The sequence below is a fragment of the Triturus cristatus genome, chromosome 2_2 (genome assembly GCF_964204655.1).
Source record: "Triturus cristatus chromosome 2_2, aTriCri1.1, whole genome shotgun sequence".
NCBI classification, from domain to species: Eukaryota; Metazoa; Chordata; class Amphibia; order Caudata; family Salamandridae; genus Triturus; species Triturus cristatus.
The window spans coordinates 1,089,136,700-1,089,158,887 of NC_140582.1; the positions used below are offsets into that span (position 1 = coordinate 1,089,136,700).

Below are 22,188 nucleotides of genomic sequence, written 5' to 3' on the forward strand. Positions count from 1 at the left end.
GCCACAGGTCGTCCCCTAATTTTGGCATACAGTGGCGGTCTGCCGAACAGTGGAGCAACGGTGCAACGCCGGAGAGTTGGTGGAATCATCCGAGTGCGGTATCCCGCGCGCTGCTTTGGTGGGGATTTGGCGCTCCGACAGCGAAATGGCACCCGAGTGGTAGCTGTCGGGGGCCAGCGGCGGGTGTCCTTTCAAGCAGAGTTCCCGCCTGTGATCCAGTTCTGAAGACGCGGGGCACGCGCCGCAGCGCTGAGTAGTCGGTGAGAAGCTCCGGCGCCGAAGAGAGAGGCGTGGGCGTGCGAACCGCTCCGTGCCCGGCTATCTTTGCAGTGGACCTGGCGGCGTGAAAATCGAGGCCGCGGCTTTCGGGGCCTGGATGCGTGCTTCCCCGATCATCTGGCGGCCTGGCGTTGGGAGGCAGTGGCCGGGCGCCCTGACGGCACGCCACACCCGACGGGCTCCGGCACTGAGACAGGGTGCGAGGACCTGTGCCTGGACCCGCGCCTAGTGGACAGTGTGATCGTCCGGTGGTGGACCAGCGTAGCTCCCGGGCCTAGCGGCGCGAGACAGATTCCTTTGAGCACCCACCGGCCCCGGAGTCTGTGAGAATCGGCCCGAGCAATCAGAGGGAGCAGCAGTGTGGGCTGATTTGGCAGCGGCGCTACCTTGGGCTGAGTGGAGACTGGAGGGGCCCGTGTTGTTATTGCCCACCTTGGTGAGAGCTGGGGGCGTGTGGAGGGGCCCCGTCTTGCTCGGCCCAGCTTGTGGTTGTCCAGTAGCGTGTGGCCGTCCCAAGACTACAGCGCCTTGCTGCCCTGGAGTGCTGCGTGCCTTCCCGGATCTGGTGAAGTAGCCCGGACCTTTGGACTCTCCGGCGGCCCCCATCTCACCTACATGGTAACTGGGGGGAGCCTCCTGCATTGGGGCGGTGGGCCTATCAAAGGCGCGCGCTGCCCGTCACTGCTCTGGGTACCTGCTGGGAGGGGTCCCTGTCGGGGCAGCGTGAGGCACGTCGTCCCTGCCACGGTGTTCAGCCCACTGCCCTGTTCGCCCCTGTCTTTTCACGCCTGGAGGCACAGCCTGCGGAGTGCTCTGGTCTCGGCCTGGGTGGGACCTCCGCCGGGGGCCATCATCCTTGATAGACTACAGGTGCTCGCTTCCCTGTAACGCACTTAAGGCCTTTGGAGCTCCCCTCCGGGTTTCGGGCTTTCACAGTAGGCATTGCCCGCGGACCTTGGGATCTGGGTCTGCTGCCCTGTCATTGGAGTACCTGAGGGTGACGCCCCTGTTGGGAGATTCTCAAGCAGAAACCTCGGCCCGGCCTCGGACCTGTTGGCGCTATACCTCACCTGGGCAAGGGCTCCTCGTCGTACTGCATGCCCCAGTATTAGCCGAGGGGTGCCCCCCGCTTGTTTGAGCCTCCGTCCTCGCCCTTGCTGGGGCCCAACTCCTGCCCCCCGGTGGTTCACCGGATCTTGACTTTTCCGAAACTCTGTAGGGGGTGTCTAGGCAGACCCTGCACTCGGGCTCACGGCTGCGACCCCTAAGCCATACCTTGGCCTCTCTACCAGTGGCGCTAGCATGGCCATCATGCGGAAAAAAGGAGACCGCTCTTTAAAAGACATGCTCACAAAAGGGGCAGCTGCTGGAGATAGGAGAAGCCTTACCCTGTTCCAACCGACGCAGCCCCCTCGACAGGGGGAGGTGCCCATCACCAGGGCATTCCTTGAGTCACTTTTCAACATCCTCCGCGCAGACTTTCAAACACTTAAACAAGAAGTGGCGGGCGAGGTGCGAGAAATTCTCAGAGACGTGGATGAGCTGGGGGAGCGTGTAGCCGCCATTGAAAGCAAGGAGAATTCTAAATCTGAAAAACTGGAGCAGCTGTAACAGGAGGTCCTTCGGCTTAGGGATCAGCAGGTCGATCTTCAGGCACATGCAAACGACCTCGAAAATACATCTCGATGCAACAACATCCGTGTGCGGGGTGTCCCATTGCAAGCGGAAGGGGCCAACATGACTGAATATCTCCAGGGCCTCTTTCAAGACATTCTGGGGCTGAACAAGACTTTGAAATCCACATCGATCGCACCCACAGGGTGGGCCTTGGGAGAAAGGTGCCCCCCCCCCCAGATATCTTGGCCTTCTTGCCGGACTTCTCCCTTAAGGAGCGCATATTGAAGGAAGCTCGCATCAAGCAACCACTCATGTACCAGGGGCAAGCCATCGCTCTTTACCAGGACCTGGCCTCCCTCACCCTTCAGAAACGGAAGGCCTTTAGAGACGCGACTGCGTTCCTGAAAGCCAAGGGCGTGTCCTACTCGTGGGGTCATCCCTTTCGTTTAATCTTCAAATGGAACGGTAAACTACACCAAGTCCGCTCTTTCCGAGAGGTCTCTGAATTACTCGGCCTTGCTCAGAACAGTCCCGACTCCTCTCCAAAGCCCTTGCAATGATCTTCAAGGGAGGTCTGGCAGACAATGGGAGGCCGACGCTCATCGCTGGCACAAGTGAAGCCGGATCGTGCCACAATGACCACCGAGAGGGCAGCGGCCCTCGCAGCAGTAACCAGAGAAACTTCTAGACTGGACTCACCATAACTGCACTATGGGGACGTTATCTTGCACTACATTTTCGCTACCGGTGGGGGGGGGGGGGGGGGGGGGCGGCAGTGGGCGGGGAGCCCGGGTCGCCTGAACGTACTGCTCACCCTGTTTTTCTTCTTCCATTGGACCACAGCTCGGACTGAGGACATTGATCACTGTTGGTTGTTGGGAATGTTTAGTTGGGATCGGGAGGGGGGGCGGGGGAGATGGGGGTGGGAGTTGCGGGGCTGGGGGGCGGGGGGATACCGGTGTGTGGCTACAGGGAGTCTACGAGGGCAGGTAGCTCCCAGGTACGGGAGCTCGATGGGGGCGAAGTCGCAGAGTCAACTTTTTTACACACACTACCAGCCCGTGCTCAGCGTGCACACCCCCACAGAGCTACTATGTCTCCCATGACATGCTAAGTCCTCACTCTCAATGTGAAGGGGTTGAATAACCCCATCAAGAGGCGGGCGATTCTGAGTTACTTGGAGAATTCTGGGGCCTCGATTTGCCTGTTGCAGGAAACATCTCTCCTACCAAAAGACTGGCATAGGATGATATCTCGTGCGTTTCCTCACCAATTCTATTCCTCTATGCCAGATAAGAAAGGGGGGGTGGCTATATTAGTAGCGCGACACTTTCATTGCAGCATTGGCGACAAAATAGCGTAGATAAAAGGAAGGCTACTAGCGTACAGGGTCTGGGTGGGCGGTACCCCTGTTGTAGTGGGCTCCCTCTACGCTCCCAATTATGGGCAAGAGCCCTTCCTCATAGATGCCCTGTCCGAAATACTCCACCACCATGATCGGCATATTTTAATTGGCGGCGACCTTAACTTGGTCATGGACCACGATAGAGACAGATCTGGTCAGCGGCACGGGGGGCGGGGGCGATATCGAGTGCAGGGAGGGATTGGCTACAGAGTAGGGGGCTGGTGGATCTTTGGCGAGTGGCTCACCCCCACAGCACACACTATTCATTTTATTCCCATGCGCACCAAACGTATGCTCGATTGGATCATTTTCTAGGGACGCCCGACCTTAACGCTCTGGTTGGCACTGTGGAGATTGTCCGATCACGATGCGGTGAAGATTTTGCTCGACCTTCGCCCTTTGCAACGGCCAAGGGGGCGATGGCGTCGTCTCCGGGAGTCCCTTCTACAACGCCCCGATGTCACCAAGCAAGTGCATAAATGCATCACTGACCACCTGTCGCTTAATGACTCCCCTGCTGTCTCCTTGACTGCACTATGGGGGGCCCTTAAAGCGGTGGTGAGAGGGGAACTTATAGCCATATCTGCGGTGGATAACAAGGTCCGTAACGAGAAACGGGCAGAATTAGCGGCCAAAGTGGCGGAGCTCGTGAGGGTGCACTGTCGTACTGGGGCCCGCGAAACTGGAGGCAGCTGAAAGCGGCTCAAGCCCAACTGGCTAGCCTGGATCTGGATAGGGCGGAATAGGCCGCCTTACGACTTAAACATTCATACTACGTCGGGGGGGACAAGATGGGGAAGGTTCTTGCGAGCAAACTCCGAGCTAGGGCTCAGCGGTCTAAAATTGAGGCCCTTCACACTCGGGTTGAAAGTGATGAACAGATCGCGGATACTCTCCGTGCATTCTACGCCACTCTGTATAGTAGGGACCCTCCAATCGATGGCTCGGGGGAAGCATACCTCAACCAGGCGGCGGTAACCGCTTTAAACCCGTCTGGCGCTACAGCGTAAGATGCGCCAATCAGGGTCGAGGAAGTCATTAGTGCGATCTCTCACCTCAAATGCCTTAAGTCCCTGGGGCCGGATGGGTTTTCGGCAGGTTTTTACAAAGCCTTCTGCCAGCCTATAGCCCCGATTTTAACTCGCTTGTTTAACTCCTTCGAGGGACCGGGTTCTATCCCGATGGATATGCTGGAAGCGGATATCGTGGTGATCCCCAAACCCGGGAAGGACCCCACTCAGTGCGCGGCATACCGCCCCATCTCCCTACTTAACCTAGACCTAAAGTTGTTCACGGGCATCTTGGCTGCTCGCTTGGGCCCCCGACTGCCGGGCATTATTGAACCCGATCAATCGTGGTTTATACCCAATAGGCAAAGTAGTGATAACACCAAACGGTTGCTGCATTTAATAGACAAAGCCCATTATACGGGGTTGGACGCTCGGGTGCTTTCAGTCGACGCTGAGAAAGCGTTTGACAGGGTGGATTGGGGCTTCTTAGATCAGACGCTACGGCGCTTCGTTATAGGGGATCGTTTTAGGGCCTGGGTTGCATGCTGCTATGACCGACCCACTGAGACGATCCGGGTGAATGGGATTAGTTCGCAGCCATTCGATATCAGGCGGGGCACAAGACAGGGGTGTCCTCTTTCACCTCTGCTCTTTGCGCTATATATCGAACCCCTAGGGCAACGGATTAGGGACAATCCCAACATCTCAGGTATTCCCTTTGGGGGGGGAGCGTCACATTGTCAGTTTATATGCCGATGATATTTTGGCAACCCTTGAAACTCCCAGCCGCTCGGTCCCAAAGTTTTTACAGGAATTTACAGATTTTGGCAAGGTATCGGGCTTTAAAGTTAACGTGGGGAAATCAATGTGGCTGCCGCTGGGTCTTAACGAGAACACTCTCGAGAGCAACTTTCCAGAACTCGGGGAAGTGCGACCGCAATCTGAGCTCCCATACCTGGGGATCATTCGAACTCCGTCCACGGATCAGACAATAGCTCAAAATTATTCCCATCTCCACTCCCTAATCACTCGCGATCTTCGCAAATGGCGGTCCCATCCCCTGTCGCTGTTGGGACGCGTAGCCGCAGTTAAAATGTCCATTTTGCCTAAAATATTATACATTTTTCAGACCATTCCGGTGGGACCTCCCATGTGCTACATCCACTCACTGCAACGGGAGCTACACCATTTTATCTGGGCAGGGAAACGCCCACGAGTGCGTCGAGAGATTGCCTACCGATCCCCGGATGACGGGGGGCTGGGGATTCCCCACCTACTGACTTACTACAGGGCGGCGCAACTCCGATATCTCGTTGAATGGAGTAGGCCTGAATCAGAGAAACGATGGCTATTTCAAGATAGGGCGATGGCCGGTCTTTCCTTGTGGAAGGTACCATTCCTGAAGCCTTCGGATAGACCAACATATGTTAACAAATCTCCCATCACTTGCTCGGTGGTGCGGGTTTGGGACGCGGTGGTGACCCGGCACCGTCTCACCACCTTCCCATCGCCACTTACGCCCCTATTCGACAACCCAGCCATCCCTCCCGGCCTTGATGTGTGGGCATTCCCGGAATGGCGGGCTTCGGCCTGTAAGTCTGCTGGGCATCTCTTTGATATTGACGGGTTCCTCCCATTTGCTGAGCTGACTGGCTGGCACGGCATTAAAAATCCCAAACGATTCCAATATTCCCAACTCCGCCATTGGTTAATGCACCCCGACATGCGGCCTCTGGTTAGCAGACATCTCACGACCTATGAGAAATGGCTTTTATCGAAGCACTCTGACCGCCACTTGATATTTGAACTTTATCGTCTGTTACGTCCCCCGGCCCTCCTGGAGTGCTCTGCTGGGCAGCGACGATGAGAGACAGAGCTAGGTAGCAGTCTTTCCTGGAAGGAATGGCAACAGATCTACTATAGAGCTAATCATACCGCCAGAAACACAGCGAGTAGGGAAGCAGCGGTTAAAGTTGTCCTTTACTGGTACCTGACCCCGGCCCGCCTTAATAAAATTAACTCAGACCGCAGCCCCACTTGTTGGAGGGGTTGCGATGAGGAGGGCACATTGACGCACATCCTCTGGGACTGTAGAGCGGTGACGGGGTACTGGACAGGAGTCCTTAACGATATCGATACTTACTTTGAAACTGAAATACCCCACTTCCCCGCCTACACTCTGTTAGGGTTGCCTATTGCCATCACTTTTCAACTGAAATCTATTCGGGGGAAACAAATGGGGTTAGCACTGGGCGCAGCAGTACACCACATATTAGTGCTCTGGGGTACGCAAACTCGCCCGTCCCATACCGGGTGGCTACACAAATTGTGGTACATTATTGGGATGGAACGCATGCACAATACCCTAACTCTGGTGCATGAATTTAACGAAGGTCCCAGATACCTCCGCCTGCTCAGACTTACCGACGCCCCATCGTCTAGGGATACAGGTTAGAGGCTGCCTCAACTTCGCGCTTCCACAGCGCAGCTGCACACGGGTAACTCGGGGGGGGGGGGGGGGGGTGGAGAGAGAGGTGGGTGTTGGGTTAAGGAGGGAGGGAAGGGGGGAACGGTGGGTGGGTCGAGACGGGGCGGAACTAGGTACTGCTTGTTATTAGTATACTGTCTGTAGCCGCCTTCGGCTCTATAAACCGTGATATGCTGCCTCAGCTATGTAATGGGGCTTGTTAGGCTAAGGGCGGGCAGTGCTGGGTCTGCTCCACTGTTATTCCACCTGCTTGAAATTAATAAATAAAGTTATTTAAAAAAAAGAGTTGAAGTCAAATGCAGGGCCAACTCATTGGAATAACCTTTCATGTCTGGAAGTAGGCTGGTGAGTCTGCTGGTGGGCCTTTTGCAGAGGCAACAATCATCCCAGTCCTAAAATTCAGCTGATGGACAATCATGGTTTGCCATCCCTTCGCAATTCTCCTCCTCTTCTGTGGCATCTGACGGGGTAGGAAGAACTGGTGGTTTTACTGGTACTGGATGAGTGAGTCGCTATAGAAGAACAGGTGGCAGATGTGCTAATGGCTTAGGTACACAGCTGCTGTGAAAGCGGGAGAGTGTGTGGCGTCTGGGTTCCAGAGTGTTGAGGTGGAAACTTGACGAATAGTCCACCATATGGTGTATATCATTGGAAAGGTGCACTGGTACTCTAAACATTGCTGGCTCTTAGTAGCACGCCTCTTTAAAATGCTCATCATAATGACGATTGTAATAGGGTGACCGCGGTTCTTGAACTACTTCTCCGGTTTGTAATCCTCCACCCATCCACATTCTGCTTGGGATCATATGCTCGTTTCTCTTCCTCTTTGTAAGCCATTTGTAGTTACGCAGGACTAATCACAGGGCCAAAATGACTGTGACTGTGACTCAGTATCTAGAAATTTTGGGAGACGCTGAGGAGAGATCTTGCTGGGGGATGTTTATTCAATAAGCAGGACATGTGAAACTCTTTGCTGAAATTTGTGTACATTTCCCAGAACATTTTTTAGTTTTTTCCGACAAAGTGATTGTGCTACTAACATGCAGCAGAGGTTAGCTATAACTGCTATGTAAACTATCCTATCCCCACTGGAGTCATACGATTGATCAGGTTTTCTTCCTAGAAGATTCTGCCATGGTTGAAGAAACAGATGCTTTGATCAGACAATCAACTACAAAAATAGGACAATACAAGTGGGTAAAAGGTGTACCGACGAGAGACTCAAAAGTTTAAAATTTTATTTAAAAAAAAACAAAAAAAAACTCCTTATAAGAGATAATTTTCACCTATTTACAAACGTGGTAGAAATTCATAGCAATTGAGCATGTAGGAGAGAGAGAAGAGCTTGGTCTCTCCATCTGACCTGCCAATGTTCGATCATAAATAAGATGGATATACTACATATAGTCTATGGATGTTTTCAATTATTTTGAATGTATTTAAACATTGCTATGGTAATACTGTTTAGCAATGGGTCTCAGACAGCATGTGATTCTATGAAAGATCCAATGCGGAGAACTGATATTTTAGTTGCTGCAGGGTTAAACTCATTGATTTGGTTAGTTTTAAGCTCTCGAGTGCAGAGATGCTAGCACCCCCTTATTGGCAAACATAACTGGCCTCTAACAGTTCATCCATTAAACATTGGTATTTAATGTATTCTGAAGTCTGGAATCTACTGACGTAATTCCACTACCAAGTGATGCCGCTGTTTGTGGTCCTTGGACAGTCAGTGCTTTAGTATTGATGATTCCAAGGCTTTTCCAATTTCTATTTTAATGGTGCCAAAGTAGTCAAGAGATACTTCGCACCTGAAGATATCCAGGCACACCCAGATAGCAAGCATAAATGATTAAGGAGCGTCTGCCGGACATACAATGTGTCAGATAATTAAGAGTTCATTATTTGGTGAGTTGGTGATCTTTGTAATTGAATTTGTAGGGCGCGCAGCTACCCACAAGGGGTCTCCCGGCGCCAATAGATTCAATGAATACCCATCGCAGTTGTTAAAGAGAGAAGAGCCAGGTTTTAAGTTCTTTGCGGAATTTCAGTAGAGATGGTTCAAGTTTCAATGTGACCGGAAGAGAGTTCCGCTGTCTGGGGGCGACGCAAGAAAAGGAGCAGCCGCCCATTCTCGAAAGTTTGAAACGGGGAATCACAAAGTTGTCCTGAGCTGAAGATCTAAGGGTGCGGGATGGAAAGTATGGTTGAACCAGGGCCTTAAGATAGCCTGGGGCCCGCCTTTGCTTGATTTTATGCAAAAAACAAAGGGCCTTGAATTTAATCCGGTTTGTAATACGGAGCCAGTGAAGGTCTCTAAGAGAAGGAGAGATTGAAGATCTCCACGGGACCTTACAAAGGAGGCGAGCCGCTGAATTCTGTACCAGCTGAAGACTCCGCTGGAGCTCCTGGGTATTGCCAAGGTAGAGCACAGACACAAACTTATCAGCCTCTGGAGCCTTAGGGTCTAAATTACGTTGTCACCTACAATATTAGTAAAGGAGTCACATTCATCAGTATTGCAGCAACGGCAGTTTCATCGTTTAATAGGCAGTCTGTGCAGCTCATACAAAAACCCTGGACCATTAGATATCTAATCTAACTTTTCAATGCATTCTTCCTACAACGTATCATTTGGAAAGTTTTGGGGTGTGGTTCAAAGGCAAGCACTCTGTGTGCTTGCTGATTCAAGGAACCTACTTTCCACAACGCTGTAAAAGTTATTATAAAAAAAACTAAATCAGTCCAGCGCTTCTAGATGTTATATGGACCTTGAATTTAACAATAAAACACAGCAATTCTCATATGGACTGCAAAAATGACTTCAAAATATCTGTGATAAATTGAAGTCTCTTGCATGCTGCCATCTGTATTTTGTATTTGTTTTGCTTTTCCCCAGGTTATTGGAAGGGGAAAGAGCATCATTACAGACAGTCCACTGGGACAGCCTCACAATTATTAGGATTCTCATTATTTTAAATAACACATCTGGATCTATCAATTCAATAGCAGAACCGTCTTTAAATCTGTAACCCTAGTTTTTGTCATCATCCGATAAGAGTTTGGAATAATCAAAATGTGGAAAACAGAGTAACAAGTGGATACAGCAGCCACAAAGGGAGAGAAACGATCACTGTGTATTCTGATTCCAGAGTGCTCGTTTTGCCTCTCAGTGAATAAGGGGAGGGCTGGGAGTTGCTATTGAAGTGGGGCACGCAAGCCATTCTTGATATATCCAGTTTATATAGCTTACTATAGAAAGGCATAAAAAAGTTAACCTTATATACTTCTTCACAGATTGACATTAACTTTTCAACATAGGGATAAGTGATTGAGGTGGCTGTACTTTATCAAAAGGCTATGAGCTTAGTTTGATCATTCAAAAACCACAAAAGTCTACTTGATATTGCTTCACCACTTTCCAATTTTCACATTATGATAAATATGGTGACTGCCTACAAGAAAACCGTGTGGCAAGGGGAGAGTGTTTGATACCATAAATGATAATTGTCTTCCTCTCCTTCTTTAAGCTTTATCTGTGAATAAAATCTTGAAGATTAATTTATAAATACCGTAATATAGATCAAGGTTCAGGACAGTACTGGTTAAGTGGATAATAGTAGTCATTGTGCATTACTTCCAAAAAGATCATCATGCAGGGTTACACCAGCCCTCTCACATGATCGGCAAGCGTTCATTAACAACGTTTTTCTGTCTGTCTGTGATCCACTCTTCATCTCATCATCATCTAAGTGGATATCACATGAAAAAGGCAGCAATGAAGTGTATTCAGTGAGTTGTGCTTTGCACTTGGTTTATTCATATGTACCGAGGGGTATTTACATTGAGAATAATGAGGGTACAAACCTTATTTTGGTTAGATGAAAAGCCCAATCAGTAAACCTGAGAGCTTAAAATATTTAATTGGAGAAAAAGCAGAATTAGATTTTTCATGACAATGATTGAAAACGATATATAGTGCAACACCTTGATGCAATTGGGAGAGTGCAAAAAAACAGTACTTTTTTGATGAGTAACATTCTAATACAATTCTAAACCCAATTTGGTGGAACAGTTTACAGGAATTCTGGGGTTCTGAATTTCTATTCAAAAGTGAACGGTTAGGCAAAGGATTTCATCCCCAATTTCATCCAATCATGTCACTGCACTTGAGTTGTCCCTAACCCGACTGCACTGGCATAAGCAGAGAGGATATCTACAACTTGTTTGGTTTCTAAGGTTAGTCTGGCTTCTGTTAACCAGTCCTTTGCCACTCTTCTGGACTCCCCCTTCAACTGGTTGATGAATTTAGCTGCCAGCTCCAAATCTCCATGCTCAATGCAGTAGGAGGCGTAAGAGAGTAGCTTGAAGGTATCCAGGTCTTCAGGACTGAGCATCTTGGGGGGTTTCAGTTGTTTAGGTTCAAAGAGAAGAAGGGACTGCAGGTAAGACAAAAAGTATTGATATAGACTATTCCTGGTTTCGTCTATCAGGGCCACCCTACGTGCCAGTTTATGGATGATGTAGAAGCGAGCTCTCAGTGCTTCCTCGCTATAAATACCACGATTCAAAGACTCATGCGGAAGAGCTGCAGTTAAGGCTTGTGTAAATACATTGTCGGAACAACAGGATTGGATAGCTTGGACTGAACTTTCAAGAGGTTCAGTAGGGCAATCGCCTGAAGCAGTCTTCAAGGTAAATTTCAAAGCTTCTACTGAAAGCCACAACTGATGCGCCTTCCGGGCCTCCTCTTCAGCAACTGCATGACCTAAAAAAACAAAAGTTTGAATTGATCACTCAATCTTAGGTGTCCTTAAGTAATGACTTTTACAGTCTGAAATAAGTACAGGCATCACACGCATCTTAACGGAAACGTTACTTACCTGTAATTTTGGTTCTCTTACAGGGGATTCCACAACAAAGTCAAAAGCACTGAATTGTCCAGCTCATGTGTGGTACCACAGAGAACTTTACAAAAGGAAAATGTTACTTATCATGTAGGCATTTGTTAGTGGAACATAGTGCTGTAGTTTCACGTGCTATGCATACTCCAGTCATCTGGTGTTAGGCTCAGACGTGTGCAAGTTCTTTTTCTTGTAAGAAGTCTTTCGAGTCACAAGGTATAGTGACTCCTATTGCTAATAATATGCATAGGCAGTAGAGTGTTTCGTCCGCATGGCAGACAAGGCTGGAATGGAGCCAAGAGAAAAGAAAAAAGGATGAGCGTGCAAGGCGAACAGGACAGAGAGACAGCTGCAACAATCTAAGGCATCCAGAGAGGATGGGTGGGTGTATGTGAATCTACTGCACTAATTGCCACACACAGATGCTTACAAGGTAATATCTTCTGTTCGCAACTTGTGTAGCTGAGATACTCTGGCATGAGAAAACTACGGTGATACAAGATGCCATCATGCCGAGGAGGTGCATGAAAATCTTGACCGTTAGTTGGCAATCTGGCTGAAAAAGGGGCATTTACTAACGGTCCTTGCTGGGCTGGGACTGAGTTGAGAACCGCCCCTCGAAAGGACTGAACCTGAAGGGGGGGGACTTCACTGAGTGGATGGTAACGCTCAATTTGCGCAAGACGTCTATGGTGACTTGGGTATAAGCCAAACAATGTCATTCATTTGATCTGCAAAAGGTCCAAGTAAGGGAATACGTGGATGCCACTCCTCCTTAGGCAGGAACCTACCATGACAAGGCACTTTGTAAGCACTGGGGGCTGTGGTGACCCCAAAATGTAGGACCTCGAATTAAAAATGTTAGCTACTAACCAGAAACTGGAGGTACAGGTGATGTGCAGGGTGAGTACGGATGTGAAAGTAGATTATCCTTCAGGTTGGGGCAGTCATGCAGTTGACTTGTTATAGTAGAGAGATGATATCCTGGAGCGTGACCATGTCAAAGTGCTCTGACAGTATGTATTCGTTGATAGGCCTCAAGTCGAGCATAGGGCAGAGGAACCCCATCCTTTTTTGGGATTGGGGAGAACACCCCTTAGCAGCATTGGTTGCGCAACCTTTGCAAATTAGGGTGTTTACTTCTTCCTGAATTAGGTACTGGTGTTCTGGGGAAAGGGTGCATCTGCGGGGGGGGAGGGGGGAGGGGTTTAGGCAGGGAGTGTTGAGGGGTTGCAGTGAGTTCTAGACAGTAACCCTGTGTTAAAAGGTGAGTTCTTCAATGAAGAGGATGCAGGAATGATGATTCAAGATAGAAGTATATTTAGAAGTAGTACAGGTAGAACAGCTCAGCCACCCAACAGCCTCTGGTAAGTTATACAGTCAACTTCCTCCAAGGTTCCACTAATGAGTCAGAGGAACTAGAACATGTCAAACACAGGAAGATTGAATGAAATCACATTACAACACATCTCCCTCTATTATATAACAACAAAAAACACAACAGGTAGGTGAGCAAAACAGTTATACAACATAGTCATCGAAATATGAAGGCGCACGAGTCTCCCTTTTAGATCTTTTTAGAACCACTGTTATATTTTATATCGGTACCCTAATATAGGTCCAGGGAACATCGTACACTTTCCCTACATCATCTCACGTTATTTCATATGAACGTGCCTTATAAGGACATAACTCCAAATGAGGACAGAATGCCTTATAGGGACTACAGCCTTTTATGGACTAAACCTTTCACCTAGTTCCATGCCGAGGGTGGGTTTTTCCCAATCGATATTGATAAGACGTCATTCTTAGCACATATGAATAATTGATGAGTACACTCTCCAGGAGGTATACTTCACCTCTCCCATCGACGCACAAGGTTTAATCCCCAACATCATCCTCATACTGAGCAATGGGTAACACACATGCATAGACTGTATAAATACAGCACCTCTTGCTATCAGAAGGCAGGAGGGAACTGAGACTTCAAGGCCGACACACTGACCAGAGACGCTGCAGCTCCGGCATGCCATCGCAACAGCTGACAGTGGTGTGACTATCCCTTGCAGGGTCTCCAGCTCAAGTCCAGGACGAAGTCCCACACTCTCACTATTCAGGTATGGGGGTTCGACTAAATCCTATCTGGTTCTTGGCTCTTAGACTCTTGGCTTTTAGACTCTTAGGCTCTTTCACACCTACTCACATGCTAGGTACACTTGGGTACATCTAGTCAGGCATCTTAGGAGTACGCACTTCATTTTATAAATACATTCTGTATTCTTGTATGTGTTCATGACTATTGCAAAATGGTAGAACAATACTATTCCTTTTTATTCACTGTACTGCTGGTTCTATATCTCTGCTACTGTGTCACAGTTTTAGCAGCGCAATTATTTTACATGAGAAGAACAATGGTACAATACACTCTTATTGCAAACACGCTCGACTGTTTCTTCTATGTATCTCCCTGAGCAAAACAGGAAAGCATGAGTGACTGGGTGAAAAGTAGTATATTGTTTCCACGAGTCTGAGGTTATTGTGTTCTGAGGTTGCCAAAAACGAATCTCTCTGATAACAGGAGATTCTAGTGGCACTGCGAGCTAGCTAATGCAAAACATAGGCTAACATATGCGGCGGGGGTGTACGGAGTCAGTCTGCCACCAGACCCACAGTACATCTTATCCGTAAACAGCGTAGATTCTGCATGAAAGGGTACTATTGGAACTACACTACATGGCGCCCTATGTGGTCTATACATGGTGCACTTACTCAACAGTAGAATCTGAGTAGCCCAGTCATGCTTATTCTCAGAGACCCTATTTACAAAACCCAAAGATGTCTGGAGTAAGCGGGAAAAACTCCGCCACAGCTGAGTAGGCGAGACATCCTATGTATTGGCTGTTGGTTAATCAAGCTTGAAAGGACAAAACTCCCAAAACTGTGCATAAAACCTTTGCATAAAACCTTTTCATAAATTCCTTGGACAGTTATTCCGTGTCTTAAACACGATGTCTGACCAAGAGAGGGTCTTGAACCAAGGACTTAATCAGTCTGGTGAGGAAGATGCAAATGCAATAGAAATTGCACCCAAAGTAAGACGAACTTTGACAGTTAAACTTGTCAAGCATGGGTTACCACCCAGAGGAGGTGTAGTAATATTCGTGATAGAGGCACACAAAGATTTCAGAACAGAGGTATTCTACTCATGGGCTATATTCCCAGCAGCAGATGCTGTAACAACAACTTTTCATTATTACTTACATGAAGGGATTCCACTCTTTTTGAGGAGACTGAGATTCTGCTTACCTACCAGGAACAGATCTTCTGGTTTAATGGCGCCCTACCCCACATTAGAACAAGAGCAAGGCTTGGTCCTTTAGGAAGACCAGGAGCAACATGGCCGATATTAGCGACCTATACACCACATCCAGACATTGACACAATGCCACAGGATGAACTACATGTTCAACACAAAGAGTTGATAAAACTCTACAGAAACATGACACACTTCGTCTTGAGGACACTCGCGGTCCAACCAACAGTAATTACACCTATTGCAGCTTCTAGACAGAGCACAGGAACTAAAATTACTCCACAAACATTACACGCTGTAATGGGCAATGTGCCCACAAAAAGTGAACAAATTCCTTTCCAGTTAGAGGCAGTATTCACAAATACAACACCATTTGAAAAACACAGAACGTTAACAATCTGTTTGCCCATGGGGATTACACCACAGTTAGAGAATTGCACTTCTTGGGGTACAGTCTTTGCTGCCATATATACCGGAACTCATGGTATTCCTTCATTAGCAGTAGTACCATATGTATTAAGACAAATACAAAACAACTACGGAGCAGAACCTGCCCTAAACTTAGGGATGAAGTTATTAAATAACTATGAGCAGGTATCAGCCATAATACTAGCTAACATTAAAGGGGAAGCAGCATCAGTGGAAATCAGCCAACGCCTAAGGGAGTTCACTCCATTAGAACAGGAGAATGAACTACCCAAAATAACTGAAACAGCATATGTAGGATTATGCAGAGATGGTATGGGGGAAAAATATTTAAAACCTCAACTACAGGTCAGTCCTAAAAAGGACACTTTTAAGCAAACACCTAATTCTTCGAAAAAGAAGTGGGATAACTAAAAAGAAAACTCTAAAGACAAGAGATCTCAGTCCCGAGGTAGGTCTCCTCAACAGGAGCACTCTGAAAAGAGATACATCCTCAGGAATAGGGATAATATTAGGAAACCTGACAGGTATCAGGATACTGATACACGTTCCTCTCGTTCCTTTCAGGGCTCGAAGAAAGGCTCCGAAAGAGAAGGACGGTCAGAAAATAGAGAGGAGCGCAGCGTGCTCAAGACTTTACTTCTAAAAAAAATGTAAGAAAAAGAAAGTTGCCGGTCTGAAAATCAGACATGCCCAGAATTCTGAGGACACAACTTCTCAACGGGGAATGGGCTCTGACGATGCTAGACAGTGAGGCAGAAGTAACAATAGCTCGCTTGAACCTGAAGGAATTTCTGGTGACAGCGGAGTTGAATGATTACATCAAGGTGGAAACACCAGACACCAGGGTGAGCGTCCCACATAAGTTATATGAAGTAACACTCCGGCTGGAGGAGGACAAGCCCAGGAAAGTAAAAGCTCTTTTTTGGCAGAACTTATAATCTGGTTATGACATCCTGTTAGCAGAACAGGATTGTCCGCCTGCATTCGTTAAGGAGTGCCCCAGGGGAGAAACCATAATTTTTCCTGCACTTTCCAACTACGTTCCCGTTCACCTTAAACATACATATGCACAGGAGTGGGCAGCAGCTCAAGCTCCGGCATTGTACAAAAAATCACGCATGGTGGGATGAGAACTCAACCTACCACAGGATCCCGTTAAAAGATTAACCTAATGCTCAGAGACAATATCCAATACAGCAAGAAGCTAAAAAACAGATCAGGGAGATCTTAGAACAACTTGAGTACCAGGGGGTCATTGAAAAATGTACCTCTCCAATGAACAATCCTTTGTTTCCAGTCTTTAAACCAGACAATACATATCGTCTAGTTTTAGATTACAGACATTTAAACTCACGCACAAAGACATTTGCTGTCCAAAATGCACATAGTGCTGCATTAATGAATAACAATGTGCGCAAAAAATACAAAGCCACGCTTGATAACTCAAATGGGTTTTTCTGCCAAAATATAGCACCTGAAAGCAGGTATCTAACCGCATTCAGTGCGTTAGGGTCCCAGCAACAATTCTGTCGTCTAGCACAAGCGTATAAAAACAGCCCAGGTGTATTTTCAGCAAGAGTAACAGAGTTACTTCAAAAATTTGATGAAGAAGCGTTGTCCTATCTAGATGATATTTATCTGACAGACGACGACCTAGAGAGGCACTTGACCAGGGTAAGCACCATTATTATGGGATTTGCCGCAGTGGGCTACAAATTCAACTTTAAAAAATCTAAAATAGCCCACCTCAATGTCCTATTCTTGGGATATGAGCTGTCAAGTGAAGGCAAAAGACTGGCAGCTAACTTTTTAGAAAAGTGTGCGCTGCTCCAGCCTCCAAAATCATAATTATTTTTACGATCAATACTAGTATTCCTAAATTTCGGCAGAAGATACATTTTAGATTACGCACAAAGGGTAAAACCTTTCTACGACTTAATACAACCTGACTTTTCAGCCAGAGGTTGGACAGAAGAACATACTAATATTCTTTGTTTACTCCAAGGAAGATATGATTGCTTCAAAACACTTACAAACCCGCGTAAATGTAGGCCACTTAGTGATCCAAATAATTGCGGGTCAATGCTGGTACAATTATTTGACTTTTAATGAGGGAGAAACTGTACCAATCGCTTACAAATCACACCTGTACACAAATGGAGAAATGCGTTTCACTTCAACAGAAAAAATCCTGACTGCAGTTCACTGGCTCAGGGAAAACGCATTATTGTCGTAACTCCGGTACCGGCTTTACAAACTGTTACAAAGGTCAGTATCCCAAATGCAAAAGCATTACATCCGAGATGGATACAATGGGCTAATTCTCGTACTGCAACAGACGTTGAATACAGATTTGATCCAAGTTTCAAAACACAAGCATTCCTGCAATACGAACAAGAATATCCTCTACCAAATGAAATCTTGCCTCTAGATCAGTATGAATATATTATCTATACTGATGGATCTGCGCAACCGGCCATTTGAAGTAAGCAGCAATATTTTATTTTTCAGCATGACTATCGTTAAAGGTTGCATGCGTGATGGCAAGTTCCATCCTATTTGCACAAAAACGCAATCTCTAGGAGACTGCACGGCTCAGTTGGCAGAATTAAAAGCACTAATACTTGCACTTGTAAATACGGATCACGAATTCCCCACACTGACGTGTGTGATTATTTTTACTGTGTACAGTCGTACAATGAGTTCTTACAACACTGGGAACAAAACGGGTTTAAGGACGCAAAAGATGGAACAATTAAGCACAAAATGCTATTGGAACAGGTAGCAGAGTTGAAAGCCGAGCTACCGAGGACTCACGTGATCCATACACTGAGTCATCAACGTGATGGCGTGCACGTTGCAGGGAATTCATTGGCTGATGAAGCCGCCAAGGGGGCTGTATGCACAGCTTCCGTCTCGTTCAAAAACGAGAATAGATGGAGATATAATGGTAGCTGTCAATGCATCACGCAAAGGCAGCACAGCAGTACCTAAAAAATTTCCACTCAAATACTCCACAAGTTAGATGCAGAAAACGTTCCATATGCTCAGATTCCTGGAGTGGGAGATCGAATAATACCAAATATGGATCGTAGGCAAGGTTTAATATTAGCTGCATACAAGGGTTTGGCTCTGTGCACACAGGCGTTACGGCTGCTATTTCTTTACTGAAACTGTGCCATTGGTGGCCAGGGTTAACTAAGCAAACTAAAGACTTTGTCTTGAAATGAGACATCTGTCAGTAGATGAAAGGCTCCACCGTTACACGACCGACACAGACGCCTTTACTGAAGACAGACAAACCTCTTGCAAGTGTGTACTTGGTCCACTGCAGCCCCTTACAAATGGACTGGGCATACAGGTATATCATGGTTGCAGTGGATTCATGCTCATGATTCCTATGGGTTTGACCTCAGCGTTCTGCTAATGCTCGAACTGTTATTAAAGATTTGCAAGTCTTTATCGGCACATACGCTGTTAGCACGTTACATTCTGACCGTGGCCATGCGTTTAGCTCTCGGGCTTACAAAGAGGCCATGGAAGGAATGGGCGTAGCATTGCGGTTCTCATCTCCGTACTATCCAGAGGGAAATTCGCTTGTGGAGAGAAAAAAACGTGACTTAAAGCAATCTTTAACAGCTAGGGTATTAGGCAAGGGCGGTAGTTGGGTCACACACCTTTATGGGGTACAGCGGGCACTAAATAACCAGCCAAGAAGCTCTCTAGGGGGAGTCACTACATATGAGGTCCTCTTTGGGACACAAATGTGGGTACCCGATCTTGATTATGAAGGCGCAGTAGCGGTTGAAAAATCATTTGATATCCATGATCGTTTGGCTGTTTTACAGGATCTAAATGAATCCAGGACAAAACAAAGCAATGTTCATCTAAAGCAGACCGCCACTGAAGAAGTCAAGGTAGTCACGGCAAGACCTGTCTGGATCCCAAAAGTTGGGGATCTGGTCAAAGAGAAAATTGGGGCCAAAAAGGAATTTGGACCTTCTTACAGAAAACCTGTACCAGTCCTTGCAGTACACAGAACAAGAACTGTGCTACTCCCGCCGCTTGCCGGTAAAAAAAGAGAAAAGATGTGTCTCCATTGACTTAATCAAACCACACTATGTGGCCGATACTAAACAGTAGGCCCAGTGGACTCTGCTGTAGCAGACGTCCTCTGCTAGCTATAATCCAAGAAGTTCAAACAAAGACTCATCACGTTTGAAGAGCCACCTGTAAGGAATGAAGGACTAAGTAACAATGCTATGAAACTTGTTCCACTTGAACCAGACATTCAAATTCAAAATGATAATCAAAATAATTCACAAGTTGCAATTAGACCCAATACAGAGGTCTACATCAACATGCCTCATCGAGAGGAAAAGGACACTTCAACCAAACCCGATGCAATTCCAACAATTGATCGAACTGCTTCTGGCTATTTCATTAACGTTGATACGTTTTCTCTAGATCGAAGCGAGCAGGAAACAACGCCAGCCAAAACATCATTCAAGCAAGAATTAAAGAACTTACTTCTCTTTCTTCAAAAGACATACCTGGTATCACCTTGGATTGAACTCTGGGTAGTTTCTGGGATAATGTTTTTTATTTTCTGGCTAGGTTTAGTATTGACTTTTAGTATGCTTATTAATGGACATTATCTTCAACAAGATTCCACAGCCCGAAAGGTCAACATCCTCCTGAAGCCACACACATTGTCACATCGTGAACAAAGAGACTTGTCACCAGTGAACATCAGAGCTGTTCCTATACTGGATGGTATAGTATGGGACAAGGTTGATTTCAACATATTAGGACTGACCGAACTTAAAAAAAATAATCGTGCATTTAAATTCTCATTAAGTGATTTAATTACCTCCAGTACATTTTCAGATGATTGGAACACTGAAACAGTTAATAACATGTTATCTGATGTAGAGAAAACTGCTGCATTTTCTAATAATGAAATGTTAGTGGGTTCTTCAGATTATGACAAATTGTACTGTTACCAACATTTTGGTTATTTCCTGCACAAATCCATTTCAGCTAGGAATGTATTTGAATACAATCAGTGGTAACTTTGTCCAACACCACCAAAAAGTAGTTCACAAACGTTTGCACAGAAATTTGCATACTTTTCAGGATTTAACAGCACAGATCAAGCCGCATTTTATTATAAGATTGTACCAATATCAACACTGAAAATTATGTTGACAAACACTAAACAGATTTACTCCTTTTCCTTTTAGGCCCAATTGTCTGAATAGGGTTTCGACCTATGGAAAGACTAAATTGACTCAAAATCGATTTAGGGTTCAAGGGACTGGCAAATCCAGGGTACAGAGGCACTAATTACTTGGATAAGAATGCCCTGCTGGATAGGTCTCAGCTCGGCTTTCGGCCTAAACACTCTATGGAATCGGCCCTTATAACGGCAGCAGAGGGTATTCGAGCAGCAGTTGATGGAGGAGGGAGGGCGATTCTCGTCCTCCTGGATCTATCTGCTGCTTTTGATACTGTGAACCATGCGGTATTGCTACTGCGTCTAAGGGTTGTAGGGATTGCAGGACGAGCCTTGGCTTTATTATCCTCATTTTTGGATAACCGAAGTCAAAGCTTAAACTGGGCCGGCTAAATTTGCCCTGCCATGTGGTGTACCACAAGGCTCTGCTCTTTCCCCAACTCTTTTCAATATTTATGTCAGGCTAGATTGGTCAGGAAACATAGTTTTATATTAGTATCCTATGCTGGTGATATCAGTTGCGGACAATCCTGACCTAATAGCGGCCAAATTTCATGCCTGCCTTACGGATGTGATGGAATGGATGCGTGTGAGTTTTTTAAAAATCAACACCGAAGAAAACTGAAGTTATGGAATTTGGCAGAGGCCCTTCAGTTTGGAACACCTTATGGTGGCCATCTGAGGCCGGGCAATGTCCCCTTCCGGTCTCTAAGGTGAGGAACTGGGGGTGATCTTTGATGACAAGCTGAACAGGTCAGCCCAGGTCAACAGTCTAACCTCCTCTTGTTTCCTTTTGTTAAAAACACTGCGGAAAATCTTCCCATACATCCCTCGGACGTTACAAAAAACGGTGATGGCCGCTTTATTTATGTCCAGACTGGACTATTGCAATGCCATGTTTTTGGGTATTGACAAATACCAGATTGGTAAGATACAGTCTTTACAGAATGCTGCGGTCCGTGTTATTCTGAACCTACCTAGGGGTTACCCCACTTCTATGGGTAGGAAATCACTACATTGGCTTCTGGTTCAGCAGAGAATCGAGTTCAAGGCGCTCTGCCTGGTTCACCGGGCCCACTTTGGTGGGGGTGCTAATGATGGTACAGACAGGTTTAAGCACTATATCCCTCCCCGTGCACTGCGGTCGGCTAATCTTGGCCTTATTTGTACCTCTAGATTCAGATTAGCTAGATGGGGCGGGCGCTCTTTTGCCACCTGTGCATCTAAGTTATGGAATCAGCTACCAGTGGAGATGCGACTTCAACCGAGTCATGTACTTTTCAGAAAGACTCTGAAGTATCTTCTATTTCAGATTCACCAGTAATCCACCGGCCCACCAGTAACCTGCTGCTGACTATGCACACTCTAGCGCCAAGACGCCGTTTCTGGCATTCGAGCGCTTTATAAGCTTTTTTATACTTATACTTTATACTTTAAATGATACTGTGCAACAGACATCCTGTCTTGGAATAGCCAAGATAAAGGACCTGAACACTCCAAAGTT

The 22,188-nt window shown here is 46.8% G+C and overlaps 1 protein-coding gene across 2 annotated transcripts in view; it reads right to left on the minus strand.

The window, feature by feature from the left end:
- Positions 1-10,587: 10,587 nt before the first annotated feature.
- IMMT (inner membrane mitochondrial protein) overlaps positions 10,588-22,188 on the minus strand; it is a 472,217-nt gene continuing 460,616 nt past the window's right edge. For both annotated transcript variants that reach the window (XM_085642618.1, XM_085642619.1), the window contains one exon: positions 10,588-11,567. In XM_085642618.1, the coding sequence (XP_085498744.1) occupies positions 10,960-11,567 (608 nt within the window). In that variant the 3' untranslated portion in view covers positions 10,588-10,959. The remainder of the gene's footprint in view (positions 11,568-22,188) is intronic.